At 42.6% G+C, this 17,143-nt stretch overlaps 2 protein-coding genes across 2 annotated transcripts in view; both read left to right on the forward strand.

Annotated features, from left to right (window-relative positions):
- CNST (consortin, connexin sorting protein) overlaps positions 1 to 14,257 on the forward strand; it is a 54,336-nt gene extending 40,079 nt beyond the window's left edge. Inside the window, exons 11-12 of the mRNA XM_053459778.1 lie at positions 11,337 to 11,472; positions 13,827 to 14,257. Of these exons, the coding sequence (XP_053315753.1) occupies positions 11,337 to 11,472; positions 13,827 to 14,032 (342 nt within the window). The 3' untranslated portion in view covers positions 14,033 to 14,257. The remainder of the gene's footprint in view (positions 1 to 11,336; positions 11,473 to 13,826) is intronic.
- The window catches only part of LOC128483561 (LON peptidase N-terminal domain and RING finger protein 2-like), a 224,433-nt gene that overhangs the window by 186,300 nt on the left and 20,990 nt on the right, over positions 1 to 17,143 (forward strand). The gene's annotated exons all lie outside the window — the stretch shown is intronic.

The following is a 17,143-nucleotide window of genomic DNA, read 5'->3' on the forward strand; positions in this document are numbered from 1 at the left end:
AGGAAGGGTCGGGGGATCAGAGGTGAGGCCACCTACCCTCCTTAACCCAAAAGGCTACCTCGTGGCTACAGAGCACCATGATGAGGCCACATAGGAGCTGCAGTTGTTACCATAGCACAGACCTTTATTGAGTTATAGCTCCCTGGGTCGAACAGTGGAGATCTGAGGATATCCCTGAGTGACCCATCACCCCCACTGCACACAGAAGTGTCACTGTCTTCCTAGAATCCTGGACACATGACAAATGTTAAAGGGATATTTAAACGCGTGCAATAGCTGTGTGGCCCTTTAAGTTTCTGTTTGGCCCCCTTGCACATGAGCAGAAAGTCCCATTGACTTCAATTAAATTGCTTCCTTACCGCTAATTAACAACTTCAATCCACCACCAGTGGTGTGCAAAACTGGACAGTGGCAGTACATTCTTTGTTGGTGGATCTACATGGCATACCGGTGAGGCCCCTTTATTACAATATAGGCTTTTTTTATCCCCAAAAGTCTTTTACTAGTGACTATTCACACAGCTTTTTACAGTTGATCTTTTCATTAATATCAACTGTGCCTGAATCCTTTAAGCGCCAACAAAAAGCACATATGTTGACATAGTTTGTTTTTACTCTATTCCTAATAATTCATTAATTTAATCAAGGACTTGAGTGCATGGTTTTGCGCTCCTCGAAGATCCTAATTTGTGATATATGTATGAACATGTGTTTATCACTGATGCCATTTGACATTTAATGGGAAATCTGCCTCCGGCAGCACTAGTAACATGAGTTGCGAGACAAGTTTAGAAAATTCTTTTATACCACTGATTAATGTTTCTAAGGAGATTCCTTTAAAGGCAAGTTACGCAACCACTTCATTTTCTTGAAGCCGTCTTGAGTAGTAACTAGGCTAAGTTGCTATTTTTTTGTATCCTGGTAAAGTTTTAGATAACAGAACAGTTAAATCTCAAAAAAGGACACTTCCCACTTGACGTCTGTCTTCTTGATCCTTTTTAAGCTTTTAAGGTATTTAGTATTCTTAGGCTGTTGTGGTATCATAGCACCCGAAAGAACCCATAAGAAGCTGCGCCAATGCTATTTCTGCCATTTGCCTTGTTGTACGTTTTGTACTGTTTTTTTTTTTTATATAGCTCTGCATGGACCCACAGCTGAACGTTCAAACTGCGCTTTAACATTTTTTGTGTAGCTCTTATGTCACGCCAGTGAAATTTCTAAATTAGCAAGGTTTATTGAGCATCGCCTTGGTTATGGAAACATTAGAATCTGGAAACTACAGTTATCCTTTAGCGATGCTCTAAATGGAGTCTTTCCAGAGACAGTTATGGGAAATGTCCTTTTTCACTGCTGAGAAAGTACTTGGCTATTAGAAATAGTCAGTGCAGCATCATCACCGTATAATATATCACAGATTAGACATTATAAAACGACTAATGGCTGTATACCATTTTCTTACCGCAGAATGCCAGTTGAACAGGAAGCAAGCAAAATTGTGGTTTTAGATACTCGAACCAGAAAACATATACAGTTGTTGCATCCCTTAGGACGCTTACAAATAAGACGTAGACACAAAAAAAACTATAGATACTAGCAGGGTGGAATAAGGGTGTGTGTTTTAGATTGAGGTAAATTAAAAAAAGAATTACTATTGCTAAAAAAAAAATGAATTGGCTTTTTCTTTTGATGAGAATATTTAAAATGTTGCTGTTTGATGCAAGCTATTTCCTTTTAAATTCAGGATTGGTGATTGTGAAGCCAGAGCCAAAGTTGCCTCGGATCATATCTGTCAATCTCAAACATGGCTGTCAACTATAGACAATAGCTAGGCTGTCCAACGATAAATACACATTGTTTGTTGCGCAGGTAACCAGTCAAAGCAGCTGCACTTGCCTGCCACATGTACCAGTTCATCCCAGTACCTGTTTATGCAGTTTTTTACTGGGGGCTGTTATATTATTACCTTTGAAATAGTGCTAGCAATGTATGTGACGCTTCTTACTGTACATACAACCTTTACATTACAGGTAAGGAGGGTACATTTATAATCTAGCGCTATTAAAGTATGTTTAATGTTTTTTTTACCTGATCTCTGGCAACTCTTGCCACTGATTGGCTGTTTGAAGCACCCAATCAGTGGCAGGGAAGTGCTCCCATCGAAATAAAGTTCGGCAAATTCCCCTAATGCAATTGCTGGGGGGGGACCACAAAGATTTAAAGAGACCAGCAGCTATCGTATGCATCAGTGTGTATGATGACTGTGTAGTGTGTCCCTTTAACACTATTTCTGTCACTCTGGCAATAAATACTGGGTACTTATAGCTTACAAGCTCACGCATGCTTCTTTCGTGATGAACATTTTGATGAGCACATGGCAGTCCAACAGGTTTGGTGATTATAAAGAGTGAGTCGTGTTATTATGACTGTAGTGTGTGTCTGTTTTTTAAGACACCCAATCTATTTGTGACCTTCCTGGTGCTATGTGTCAGTAAAAGATCCCATTCATACAATTTAGTTTAGGACTAACTCTTTGAATGTATATTAATAGAGAGAACGTGGCTGATTTTTTTAAACCGGGAGTGGCTTAATCTCGAATTCAGCAAATCGAGAACCACTATATAAACTGACTTCTTACACCTGCTGTGTCTTTTGGGTAGTCTTGGTGCGTAAATCTTTTGAAATTTCATCAAAATGCAGTTGATTGAATAACATCGCACTAAACTTTCAGATAATCCTCAAAGGGAGATCAAGTGTCAGCGATTGCGTATATAGTACATTCACACGTTTATACCTGATTGCCCTACTTTAGGGAGAAAACAGAGCTGGTTATGATTTTCAATTGCACAGTGTAATGGGAACTAGGGGTTCGTCCCTGGCCATCGCTGCCAACGTTTTCACGCTGGGGCCGGCTACAGATGGATAGCCAGTCCGGCCCTCAGAACAAAGTCGAACCGCCGGAGAGATGGCACAACACGCAAGTCAGGATGCAAGAGAATGCTCTTTATTGAGACTGGGCATAGTTTATATAGCTGGTTTACCAGGGGATGGGAAATTGGCATACACGGGAAACAGGAAAGGATTAACACAGTGGAAATGGATTACATTTGCACCGGACTAATCTCATCACACTTCAAACAAATGGCAAATGCACAGCAGAGGTTAAGGGATTAGGGAAGTAACACTTAAATATAGACTAGACCGTTTATTTACCAAAGCAGGCAACTAGAATGCTGGTAGATCAGTACGGAGGCCATATGATCAGATCAAGTCTGATTGGAGAGGAATAGTGCTTTAGCGTGACCGATAGTAACACCAATATGTAAACGTGTTTCTTAACTCTGTTATCGATGCGGTATTTTCTTTAATTTAAGCAGGCGTTTGAAACCTCGCTCATTTTTGCAGTTTTTTTCTTGTTCAGAAAACACTCATCACTTTTCCACCTAGATTTCATCACCGCTTTTGTGATGGGTGGACGTAGCTGTGAAAAAACTGCCTTGTTTGGGGTCAACACAAGCACGTGGGTCAGCATCAAGTTATTAACCAGAACTACCGAGGGATGTAGGTGACCTGCAGTGACATGTGTTGGCAAGAACAACAGACTCCCATGTGTCTTGTTTCTTTGTAGCTAATTGACGTTTATGTGGCCTGCAGCTTGTTTTAAAATGGCTTCATTCCATAAAGCTGAAATTGAACTTGGTGACCAGAATTTATCCCTTTCAGGTTGCATTTAATTGATGAGCACTGTAGCCGGAAATTCAGTCTCTCTGCATTCTGTCTCTCGGCCTCAACCGCTGGATGGAAATCTCATATATTACTTGATATTACAGGCTTCTGCTGCTTTGTGGATCTGTACCCACTCAAAATGTCACACTCCCAGCATCCAAGACATCAAAGAATACATAACCTTTCACTGATACCATCATACTCTCTGCACCTGTGATGGACGATTTAGCTAAATAAAGCCAGTCTATTTTAAGGAGAAGACAGTGTGCCCTAAACTTTGGCTCCACATTAGATTTTGACAGTTCATGCTGGCTTTTGTGGCTCCTTTTAAAAACTATTGTGTAAGTTAGAAAGGGATTTGGTGTCTATACTTGCCATGTAATATATAATATGGTATGGATGAAATGACTAGAAAATAGAAGCAATTATCTGGTAGAGGCCCTTCTTCAGTATTCCTCTACAAAGCATCCTACTCTTTATATCTATGACCAGATGTGTCATTTGCAAGGACATGCTTGAAATATAAGCAAAGAGTAAAGCTGCGTTCATCAGCCAAAGTGATAAAATATGAACTATATATATGGCAATGATGTAGAAATAGTCTGAGATGATTTCTGTTTTGTATTTCCTAGTGTCTTGTTAGGCCTTAGAAGTGCTATGTAGCTTGGGTCTCTTGAATGGCACATTGTTTCAGATTGCTTCACAGGGGTGTGCGGTGTAATACAACTGTGACAGAGACCCGTACTCGGACTGAGTTTCTCCGCCGTAGATATCTCTCTTGCCGCTGAAAGCTTAATTGCTCAAGGGATTAACCCTTCGTATTCCCCCAAGCACTAGCTGAGACTTAGTGTAGGGGTGAAACAAAACTCTCTTTATTGAAGACAGCACAGATATTTATACACAAACATGACGGGATTAGGGGTTTAATTCCATCAACTACCCTATCCCTCCATACAGTTCTATGGTAAGCAATGGCCACCCGACAGTCACTATTGCGGTGTGATCCCGAGGGAACTGCTTTAATTCCGGGTAGCTATGGAGAGCTCGAGGTCCAAAGATGTTATGATCCAAAAAGTGACGTGATCCGACGTCAGGTCCCTGAGCGACAGCGTCGGAAAGTTCCCCGAGAATAGTCCGTGTGGTAGCCGGGCCAGAGTTCCATAGCCGTGACTGGGTAAACCCCGGTCCTAAAGATTGGTAATAAAACCAGGGTTCCCAAACAGGCTCTCTCTCTGTAACCACCCCCGAGTGTTGCCCACCACAAGCTTAACGTATCAAAAGATTGACGTGGTGGTGCAAAGGGTGTCCGTAGTCACGCTGTTCTAATTGTCAGCGGGAATCACCACAGTTCCTAGCCGTCGCACATTTCCATGAATTTGCAGCTAGGTCCCGGTCAGGCGCATTGAGTGTTTCCTGGCTTGTAGAGCCCCCCATAGCCAGCTAGTTCATGGGAGTCTGGTTCCAGCAGACCATAAGGGGTTTTTGCGGTCACCCTGTGCCCCCCAATGAGCACAGGATTACTTAGACATAAGAGGGTACTGGGCAGGCAGGTAAGGAGTCTCCCCAGGAGTCCACCAGTGCCCCATCCCCAACTCAAACATACCCCTATGAGTTCTGAGCCTAAAAGCTCTTCACTAAGGGTGCGCAAATAGACCACAGTTTCTGGATGTCCATGATGGTGCCCAGGCATCTCAAATAAAATTAAACTGTTTTCAGGAAAGGTTACACAATTTTTGCAGCCCCCAAGGACTGAAGCTATGCACCCCTGCGTTTCTACCTTATACCTGTTAGTACATTGGAAATTTGTCGCATTGAGGCCTTGTTTGCTCATTTTTTGAACATTTAACTGCATTGGACCCTAGTTTGGAGAGAAAAAAACACTTGGGAGTAGAAACAGGAAAAGCAGAGATGAAAGTTAATAATTAAATGTTATCGTTCGTGTTTAAATATTTGAAGACTGCTTAGCAGCTAAAATGTCTTGAAGCAGGAGTGCTTTTTGGCTTGCTCAGATACCTTTTTTTTTTTCTCCCCAAGGGTCAGGAAAGCAAATTGTGAATTGCTTCTAGTCTATTTGCCCCCTCAGCTGCTTTTTCACTTAAGTGAGCAGAGCCACCATCAAAGGTTACAACCAGTGCCCATGTATTGGGCCTGGGGAGGCAGAGGAGGCTTGACCTCCCTGATTTGTCATGGGCCTCCTTATTGTTCCTGGTTGCCCACTACCTGTGTTTGGGCCCATGTAGGATTTAGGACACAGATGACCCCTTCCCATGGATTTGAGCCCAGTGGCCCTTTTCTAATCTGTGGGACCTGGTGGCCCTATTGCAAGCCTTAGGACCTGGTGGTTCCATTACAAGCATGGTAGGAGGGCCCTGATGATGAACCCTTTGTCAGTGAGGTATGCACAACTGTTAAAATTACACATGTATGGTTTCTTCTTTATCTGCCGAGGGATTTGTATATGATGGAAGTCATGCTTAGAGAAAAAATTTAAAAAACAACATCCGTGACAATGTTCTTTTAATAGATATGAAATAAAAAATCTAATTACAGATGTTTCAAGTCTTGCTTATTAGTTAAATTACTATTTATGTTCTCTTGACTTCCCGATGGCTCAGAAGTTTGTGTAGGGATATTGGTCTTTGTTTTTTTTTTTTCTTTCTTTCTTCTTGTTGTTTTGAGCAGCAGACCAGGTAGAACCACTCCATCTGTGCTCTACAGGAGATGCCTTAGAAATGCAGCTGTATTTGGCATCCTGGTATATACAGTGGGGCAAAAAAGTATTTAGTCAGCCGCAAATTGTGCAAGTTCTCCCACGTTTGACCTCTGTCATTGCCAACAAAGAGTATATAACAAAGTATTGATATGAACTTTTGTTATTGACCAAATACTTATTTTCCACCATAATTTGCAAATAAAGTCTTTAAAAATCAGACAATGTGATTTATGGACTTTGTTGTCTCTTTCTGTCTCTCATAGTTGAAGTGTACCTATGGTGAAAATTGCAGGCCTCTCTCATCTTTTTAAGTGGGAGAACTTGCACAATTGGTGTCTGACTAAATACTTTTTTGCCCCACTGTAAAATCTAATGAAACCATTAATATGCAAGAATACCTTAAACATATACACCTTTTTACAATTTATTGCACATACATGTTGATCTTTGGTGACCCTTGGTAATAAATTGAGTTTTCTTGCCCAGAGTCACTTTAAATGATGGCAGGGGGTGTAGTGACTTCTATTTAACATGAGTTTGAATCTGATTGGTTAATTCTGAACATAGCCACAGTTATAAGAGGGTGTGCACATGTATGCAACCAGGTTATTGTGAGGTTTTTTTTATTTATTTTTTCCCCTGTGAGACTGTGAACCCCAGGTAGTTGATTGGCATGGCATCTGGGTACAGCTGCTATGCAGATTATACATATGGGTCCCTGGGGTGGAGCAATTGGAGAGCAGGGTGGGCCAATGCTCCGTTTCCCCATGCTGTGGAAATTCTATGCTGGGTTTTCCAGGAGGCAAGAAGTCCGCAGGATCCGGTCCGGGATTCCTATGGGGCCGGCGTCAGGCACAAGTGCTGGGCATTAAAAACCCCTGGAGCCTGATACTCAGAGAGACTGTTGGGGGAAGAGGAAGTTCCCTGTGCTCCCAGGGCAAGGAGAGGCCCTGAAGAAGACCATCCCTGAGCCAATTGAGGCAATACCTGCCTGGACATTTTGTGTGCTGTCTGGGGGAGGTTTTCCAGAGCCTGGCGTAGCTGGGTCTGGCTGGGAGGTTGAGGTAGTGGTTGATTAGGCTGGTCAGTCTGGACCAGCATAGTTTAGTTAGAGAGGGCTCCAATTGGGAGCTAGGTTTTCTTTTTATGATTTGGTTTTTGGGGTTTAAGCGGTTAAAATAAAGCGCTGTTTTGTTCAAAGCTGCTGTTCCTGACTCTGATTGCCCTAGACGACTGTGCTTAGGACCCATAAAAGTGACATGTATGGCCCTCATGCTATAGGGTTTGTCACACCCCTCAAAGATTTCTGTCACCGTCCCGGCGGCTCCGGACGCCACCGGGAGTGTCTCCGTCCCGGCGGCTCCGGACACCGCCGTGAGTGTCTCCGTCCCGGCGGCTCCGGACGCCGCCGTGAGTGTCTCTATCCCGGCGGCTCTGGACGCCGCCAGGAGGAGAACCGGCCGCGCTTCTCGAACGCCGGCCGTTCGGGAAGGCGGGCGGTCCTCCGCTCGCCGCACAAGGGCTAGTAGCGGGCGGAGGGTTGGCCAATCATCCGCCCGAGGTTCCCGGAGCCTGAGTACTTACCCGTCCTCCGTCCGTCTGTCCGCCTCCCGGGCACGCTGCACGTTGCAGGAGGAATGATGGACGGCTGGGGGGCGTGGTTCTGGTCCGGGAGGGGCTTGTGGAATGGCGCCAGTTTTAAAAAAGCCGGGTGTGCCTTTCACAAGCACCCTGTTGTGGTCTTACAGTTTATGTTTTTGGCTCGTGCAATCAAGTTTCCTTTTTTTGACCTTCGGCTTGCCTGACTCTCCCTTGCTCTACGATTTGGTACCTTTGCTTGTGATCTCTGGTTTTGACCCCTGGCTCGTCTGACTATCCGCTCCGTGCATCTGACCTCTGGCTTGGCTGACTACCTGCTCCGTGTATCAGACCCCTGGCTCGTCCGACTATCCGCTCCTTGTATCAGACCCCTGACTCGTCCGACTATCCACTCCGTGTATCCGACCCCTGGCTCTGCTGACTACCCGCATTGTGCTCCTGTCTCGTGCTGCGCCTTGCCGCGGCTGCTGCCGCTCAGAACCTATCTCCAGCTGGTGGGAGGTTGTCCACTGTTGGGATCGTCTAAGTCCTGGACTGCTGCTGCCGGGAATTCCCCTCTCAGTAGCGGTAGTTTGGGCAGAAGAACTTCTGCGGGGACGACCTTCCTTAATAGTCCAGCGAAACAGTGACAATTTCAGCTTGTTTTACAATTGAATTGTTCATGTTATAGGTCGCATTAAAGGTGGAAAAAGTTCTGGCATGATTTATCTTTGTCTCATTCTTTAACATCACAAAAACCTGGCATTTTAGGGGTGTGTAGACTTTTTATAGCCACTGTATATGCACTATCCTGCTTGCTATCTTGCCTCACCTACTCTTGGACAGCAACAGTGTTAAAGGAAGCAAACTACCACACCTAAATTTGCTTAATTATGCATGTCTAGGAGGTTTTTATCTGCAAATCTCCGGGGCGAGGGCTGTCTTGCACGCAGGGTCATCCCGTCACCCAAGTTTACCAGGACACATACATTTTACTTGTTATAGACCAGCACATGTAAAGTGCAAAACAACATTAAGTGGGCTATATAACCTCACAGAAGGGAGTTGTTTAAACATCAAAATATTACAGGGCAGCAGATACAAGCAGAATTAGGTGTCTGCAACAGGAGAGGCGAATGCTACATAATCATGGAGCCAACAGCTTAGTGGGTATGATGCTGCAAATGTTTATTATTATTATTCATGACATCATACCTCCAAATATATCTCAGGTGTCCAAATTGGGTTAGCCATTTAGGGTGTGTGGCAAATGGCTAGGTGGGACGGGGTTTGGTTTACAGAAGACAACAAGGTGGCTATACAACACTAACCATCTCATTTGATACATAAGATGTCTGAAGTGTGAAGCAGCTAATAGATTGTGTATTTGGCACCCAGGACGGATCCTGTATGTGGCACCCCCCCCCCACACACACACACAAAAAAACATTAATGTTGGCAAGAATATCAATTTAAAAAAAATTAAACTTTATGTAAACTGGAAAAAATGAATTATTACCTTATACATAAATAACATTTACTGAACAGGTATGGTAGAGCATAACTCTTATTACTCTATATTGAGCCAGACATTGACGGTAGTGCAGCATAACCCCTATCACTATACGGTAAGCCAGAGTTTCATGTGGTTGGCCTCTGCCCCTAAAACAGCTTGCCCTTGTCGCAGCTGCCCCTGAAGCAGCTTACCTGTGCCACCACTGCCCGTGCCGCAGCTGCCCCTGAAGCAGCCTGCCCGTGCTGGCGCTGCCGCCGCTGTAATATTTACATTGTGTCTGCTCTATAAATAAATGTAATGTGGTAAACTACTTAAGGTCTTCTACACAGATTTTCTTATATATAAGCCTTTTCTATCCAGCCCAGTGAGGTGTCCATAATATAATTAAGGTTTGGTTAGGTCTTCTATATTTTAAAGATTAAGTGCACATTTTAATGTGAAAAACTAAAATACACACATGCACACACACTTGATCACACTTATATGAGACAAGATTTGTCCATCAGACTTCTACATAGCTCCTAACATTACTCTGTAGTTAGCGTTGCTACAGAGGACATGCAATTTTGTTACCTGCTTCAGCACTGGGCAGCCCCACTCTGTGAGTGTACATGGTCTACTGTTATGTGGCTGAGCTGTTGCTACTCCTAAATGATTCAATTTCACAGTGGACCAGGACAGAAATTCCACAAACTGACTTGTGGCATCTTAGGACAGTGCCACAAGTCACTGAGCTCCTCAGTGCGGCCCATTGGCAACGGATGTGGCTGAAACACCAAAACTCAATAATATTATTTATAATAATAATATTTATTATACATTTATAAAGTATTTGTTTTTCTTGTACACATTGCCTAACTTTCTACAACTGTAATTACTGGAATGTTATATATTTTTAATTTTAAAAATTACATTGTGCTTCCTAAGATATCTGACATAGTCTACATGCTACAGCCACAGTGTGTACTTTTGATTTTACAAAACAAACTTGTTCACCCTTCGGGGATCTCTTGAGGTCCACCCCAAGTCTAAAGGTGAGTCTGGATGTGGACCTTCTTGCTCTCTTGTGCCTAGAGCAGGGGTCGAAATACCCCGTGTGCCAGGTCGCCATGGCGCCCAGGGTTTTGCAGGTCACATAATGTATCTCAGATTTCTTTTGTATTCTTTATATCTAATGTCTAGCAGTCACTCACAATTCCTGCACTGAGTGATATTTTGACATAGATTGATAGAGGGTATCTTAACTAGATTACAAACTCACCTTAGTGGTTAAGACACTCATTGATAGCATCAGTGTGTCTGCAGTCCGTCTTCTGCTTCTTACACAGCCAAAGAAAATGAGTAGTAGCTCAGTAGATACTCCTCATTTCCTGAAAAAATCAGCGGCGAATGAGAAATAATGTTGGCTTCTATCAGAAAAGCCAAAGTTACTTTAAAAGCTTGAACAGTCATGTAATGAAAATGTATTTGTTTGTTTATTTTGTAATAAACCTTTCTATTTAATGAGGGCGGATAGGCCATTCTAACAGGTGAACCAGGGAGGAATTCACCGAACCAGGAGTCTGCCGTAGGAAAACTTGCTTCTCTAATTTTATTAAAAATAAAATGTTTTGCTTTACGGAACGATAAAAAATAAGGTACGATTCTCAACAGTGTTTCCTGTCACATCTTCTCCATTGACCTTGTGGGCCACCAACATTTGTCCCATATTGAAAAAAATATGTATTTTCTCAAATATTGCATCCAATGTTTTCAATGACTGTAAATGAATGTCTTTTATAATATTGCATTTCATATGTATTTTCAGGTACACCCTCCTTCTGGTTTGGTGTCAATACTGAAGAAGCGTAATGAAAGAGAGGGGGAAAAGGTTGGCCAACCATCAGCAAAACAGACGAAGAGGAAAGTACGCTTCCAGGAAGCAGATGATGTTTTAGACCAAGGTACTTTTACCAGAAATACCAGGGTTGAATTGTATGTCAACTTAATATATTAACAAACCTAAAACAACTGGTCAGGTTTATATCCAAAAGATAAACTGAGCTGATTCTTTATGGCGTGTCAATGAAGTCTGTTCCCCTATAGAGTTTCATTAGACAGTGTCACACTAGATCAGGGGCGTCCAACATGCGGCCCGCGAGACCTTGAGGTGCGGCCCGCGTGAGATCGGCAGCCAGGGCAACCGGGATCACAAGAGCCCTGCTACTTACCTGTGGGAGGGTCTTTTGTACTGCACAGAGGAAGCGGAACCCAGCAGAGTCACGTGAATGTACGTGACATCACATGACTCTGCTCCAGTCCTGTTTCCTCTGTGCAGTACTAGAGAACACAGAGGGAGGCCGCGCCCCCCTGCTGAAGTCTGTGAACGGCATCGAGAGAGCTGCAGTGCAGGTAAGGGGGTGGGGGAGGGAGTTTGCATGAGTATGCGTGATTGAGAGAATGAATCTGTGAATGAATGAGTATATGAATGTGTGTGTGTCATCGCATGGATGTGTAAGTGCTGGAACCTAGGCATGATGGGACTGCGATTGCTGTTGGCAATCACACTCCTATCATGCCAAGTCAGCCAGTACATGCTGAAACCTAGCTAGCTGCCCCCCTTGTGTATTGATGCTGCCAGCAGTATGGCGTCTGCATATCACTTACAGCCACCCTGTACCAGCATGTACTGGCTGACTTGGCATGATAGGAGTGTGATTGCTAACAGCCAATCATGCTATCATGCCAAGTCATATTGCTGAATTGTTTTGTCCAATTGTGTTTTGTCCAATTGTGTTACTTACTTTTATTAAAAATGTGGGGGGGGGTTTATTATTTTTAAAGGTGGGGAGTCATTTTCGGTTTAGGCTAAGTGAACCCTGAATTTTCAGTTTTGGTCCAGAATTTTCATTTTGGTGCATCCCTAGAATAAATAGAAATATTTCATTTTTAATTATCCTGAATCCTGAATTTGTAGTCACAAAACATAATAGGCCCAGAAATCAGTGAGAGGAAAAGTAAAGGTTTTGTGTCATTTACTTTATTTTAATCTGCATATCTTATTAAAAGCCATATTTTCTCACTGTGAAAAATGAGTGCGGCCCGCGCACGTATACAATTCTGATGAAGTGGCCCACTGCAGAAAATACTTGGACACCTCTGCACTAGATGATTGAGACTGAGTTATTTTTTACCGCAAGGAAGTATGATAAGGCGTCAGTGTTTAGTAGATTGGGCTAAGATAACAGAGCTAGAACACATAGCTGGCTGATAACCAGCTGCCTGAAACATATTTTGTAAAAACTAAAACTGCACAATATTTTCAAAACTTTTTTAAAATCTGATATAAGTAGTACAAAACGATGAGCCTTCCCCTAAGCTGGTGTCACAAAGTTTTGTGCAGCTGCTCTGGAGTGGAAACCCATGAAGCTCCCAAGGCACAGAGCTTGTGCTGATCTTGCTTCCAGAGGTAGTTTGTAACTCTGTAGTGAGGGATGCTAGAGAGGACGGGCTTTTATTTTTTTATGCGCCACACTTGCCAGACCCCGCTCTGTGAGTGTGTATGGTCTACTGCTGTTGTGCTGTTGTTACTAGACGCTTCCACCAAGGGTGGATCCAGAGCCTGACCTTGGGAGGGAAACTAACACACATCCAGACATGCTAACACACACAGATCCAGACATTCACACAACTAGACATTCACCACTAACACACAACCAGACACTTATACAAACATATCTAGACAGACACGTTTACACATTGACACACTCACACAGTGATATAGCCAAATAGCATGCAAATAAGGTTAACAATTATCACGAAACAGCTGTCCATGAGTGGTGATCTGGCCATTGCACCTCTTCCCGAGTTTTGTCTAAACTTGTACAGCGGGCAATTACTTTCAAGGGATCCATGTATAAAGTGGATATAGAGATAAAAGGTGATAATTTTTAACCTTATTTGCATGTGCCTACCCAGAATCCCTTGTGGTTGTGGCAGCACCATGAGATTTCTGAGGGAAAAACAAGCCTTCTGGCTTGTCTGGTGTCTGTAGATGAGTGTTTAATAATACTTCTACTACCTCTTGAAATTAGATGGAAGGATTTCAATCGCCTTTACCCACCATAACTTATGTAAAGGTAAATTATAAAAAAGTAGTCCTACAGAGGTTTGGCAGGGTTGCATGTTGAAAATAACGGCATGTGTATACATCATTATATTGTTATTCTAGTTTAACTTGATGGGAAAAGTCATTTGATCTTACTCTTGTGTAGTTCAGGAGAGTAATTGACTAACCTGTAATATATTTTTATTACAGAAGAAATCGGCGGAGGTTCCTGCATTTTGCTCATTGTCCTTTGCCTAGCGACTGTGTTTCTTAGCGTCGGTGGAACAGCGTTATACTGCACATTTGGGGACGAAGAGTCTTCTGTGTGTAAAGATTTTGCAGCAAACATGGACTTCTACTATACTCAGACGCTACAAGGAATAGAGGAACTGAAACACTGGTTGTCTGTCACATAGCCCAAGGACTACACTGGCTATTTTTACCCATTTGACTGGGTTAGACACAGACTCTTATTTTATTACTGTAGTTTGGGATTTAAATTATACTTGTAGGTTGAAATCAAACCTAAAAAAACAAAACATTTCGATTTTACGATACTGTGTGATTTAAAAACAAAAAAACTATATATTATGTTTTAAATTGTTATTATAGAGACTGTATACATTTATGTGGAGAGAAAAGATACATATTATCATTGAAAATGAAAAAACCTACTGCTTTTAATATTTGGGGTGTTTATTGCAATAAGATTGCATTGTTGAGATATGTTCTTTTTGTTTTAAATGTCATATTCCATTGCTTTTTATGACTAGATTTTGTGTTTTAGGGGGAGGTTTATACATTTGCAGTTAGACCACTGATTTTTTCACAAAATGTATTTAAATTGCTCTAGTTAGCATTGAACTGCAATCAGCTTTTATTTTTTAATTTGTCTTGTTTTCATGTATTGGCAGTAATGATGTCCTTTTGATTTACATTACTTGCATCTCCCAAGATATTTAATGGAACTGCCTTTTCTCTTGACCTCATTTCATCTACTGGAAAGATTGTGTCACTTGATGAATATTTGTATCAGCTCTTTAAAAGTGGTATAAATGTTTATTATATATAGAGATATAATAACTGCCTTTAAAATATTTAGTCTGTCAAAGTACAGAGAGATCCCTTCACTTAATAAACTGAACGTTCGTTTTATCTTTATATAGTTCACTTGAGTTTTAAAGCCTGTGGTATTCAAGCTTTTTCTGTACTTGTTTGTACTGGCAGGACCAGTCAATATATATATATATATATATATATATATATATATATATATATATATATTTTTCTCCCCATATTTATTAGTTTTGATTGTCTTAAAGGGAATTTTTTTTGGTGAACTAAGATCCTTGTTCTTTAAATGATATTTATGATTGTAAAGAACACCTGCTTCCATATATATCCCCCCCCCCCAACAGTTGTATTTTATTCTATTTTTTGTGTGATTTTTGTCTACCCCTGCCACTAAATAGACGTATTCTTAAAGGTTAGAATTTTAATGAAACTGTATTCATTGAAAATACCAGAAGTTGTCATGAGATAAACATTGCAGGGAAGATAACATACTGCTTATTATGTACACGTAATATATTTCAACACAAAATATTTTAGTAGACGGCAACCCCAAAAATTGCGCCCACAGCCACTGCTGTTACCATGTCCGACCGCTTGACACCTCGTGGTCTGTAAATAAATGAAATGTCACTTTCTGAGCTAATATTAAAACTGATACATGGTTTTAAGTCATCGTGTAGCTGTTTTGTCTCCTAATGTGTGTGTTTTTGATGAATGGTGTATTGTAATGATAGATTGTGTGCTGACTTTGCAGAATTTAGTGAACAAATGTAGATACAGTTTAGCTTCACGGGTCTTGTTTACAATTAAGGCCTTTTGATGTTGTTATTTATATAGCTCAAATAATTGAGGATTGGCTCCGCCCCTTCTTTCTCCTAGTCCCTCCCTGCAGTAACACTAATTGGCCCCGCCCATTTCCTATAGTGTCCACATGGCTAAGACACTCATCTAACTGTGAGTATAACAGTAATATTTGGGCTACTGAAACTTAGGGGGTGGGGGTTAATTTGGGGCAGTTATGGTTAAAGGGGTATTTAGGGGCACTTATGGTTAATGGGGTATTTAGGGGCAGTTATGGTTAATGGGGTTTTTAGGGTTAATTTAGGGACAGTTATGGTTAATGGGGTTTTTAGGGTTAATTTAGGGGCAGTTATGGTTGATGGGGTGTTTAGGGTTTATTTAGGGGCAGTTATGCTTAATGGGGTGTTGAGGGTTTATTTAGGGGCAGTTATGCTTAATGGGGTGTTGAGACAACTTCTGCCTCTCCCCTCCACTTCCGCTGGGGCTTCTACGATGCAGCGCCAGCATCACATAATGTAGAAGCCCGAGCGGAAGTGCAGGGGAGTAAAGGAGGCTGTCTGTGCGTATCGTGCAGACCCCCACCGGCTGACACAGAATCCAGGTCTCCTGCAGAGGATCATCCTCTCTGTCAGCTGGTGGGGGTCTGCGCGATCTGCACAGACAGCTTCCGTTACTCCCCTTCACTTACGCTGAGGCTTCTGTGAAGCTCCAGTGAAAATGCCTGTCAGCAACGGAGGTTCACAAAACACCAGGGAGTCTGGAGAGAGGCAGAGTGGTGTATGAGAGGGGGGAGGAGGCAGAGTGGTGTATGGGAGGGGAGAGGAGGCAGGGTGGTGTAGGGGTGAGTTATAGTGGTGTATGGGGGTATAATGAATTTCAGGGAAGCAGGGTGGTGTATGGGGGTGTAATGAATTTCAGGAAGGTAGAGTGGTGTATGGGAGGGGGGAGGAGGCAGAGTGGTGTATGGGAGGGGGAGGAGGCAGAGTGGTGTATGGGTGAGTTATAGTGGTGTATGGGGGGTATAATGAATTTCAGGGTAGCAGAGTGGTGTATGGGGGTGTAATGCATTTCAGGGAGGCATAGTGGCATATCTGGGGGAGTTAGAGGGGTGTATGGGGGGTATAATGAATTTCAGAGTGGCATATCTGGGGAGGCAGAGTGGTGAATCAGGCAGTATAATTAATTTCAGTGTGGTGCAGGGCATTTATGGGGGGCAGAGTGGCATATCAGGGTGCACAGTGGCATATAGGGAGGTATAAGGCATAAATGGGGGCGAGTGGCATATTGGAAGTTATCAGGCATATCAGGGGGCACAGTGGCATATAGGGGGTATAAGGCATATCGATATTAGGCGTATCAGGGGGGCATAAGACATATCTGGGGGTAAAAGGTATATCGGGGGCTCAGTTGCATATAACTGGCATATAAAGAGTATAAGGCATATCGGGAGCACAGTGGCATATAGGGGGTATAGGGCATATGGATATTAGGCATATCAGGGGGGCATAAGACATCTGGGGGTGAAAGGTACATCAGGGGGCTCAGTTGCATATCACTGGCATATAAGGCATATCGGGGGCACAGTGGCATATCAAGGGGCACAGTGGAATCTCTGGCATATAGGAGGTATAAGGCAGAGTGGCAAGCTGGGG

The sequence above is a fragment of the Spea bombifrons genome, chromosome 3, assembly GCF_027358695.1.
Source record: "Spea bombifrons isolate aSpeBom1 chromosome 3, aSpeBom1.2.pri, whole genome shotgun sequence".
Lineage (NCBI taxonomy): Eukaryota > Metazoa > Chordata > Amphibia > Anura > Pelobatidae > Spea > Spea bombifrons.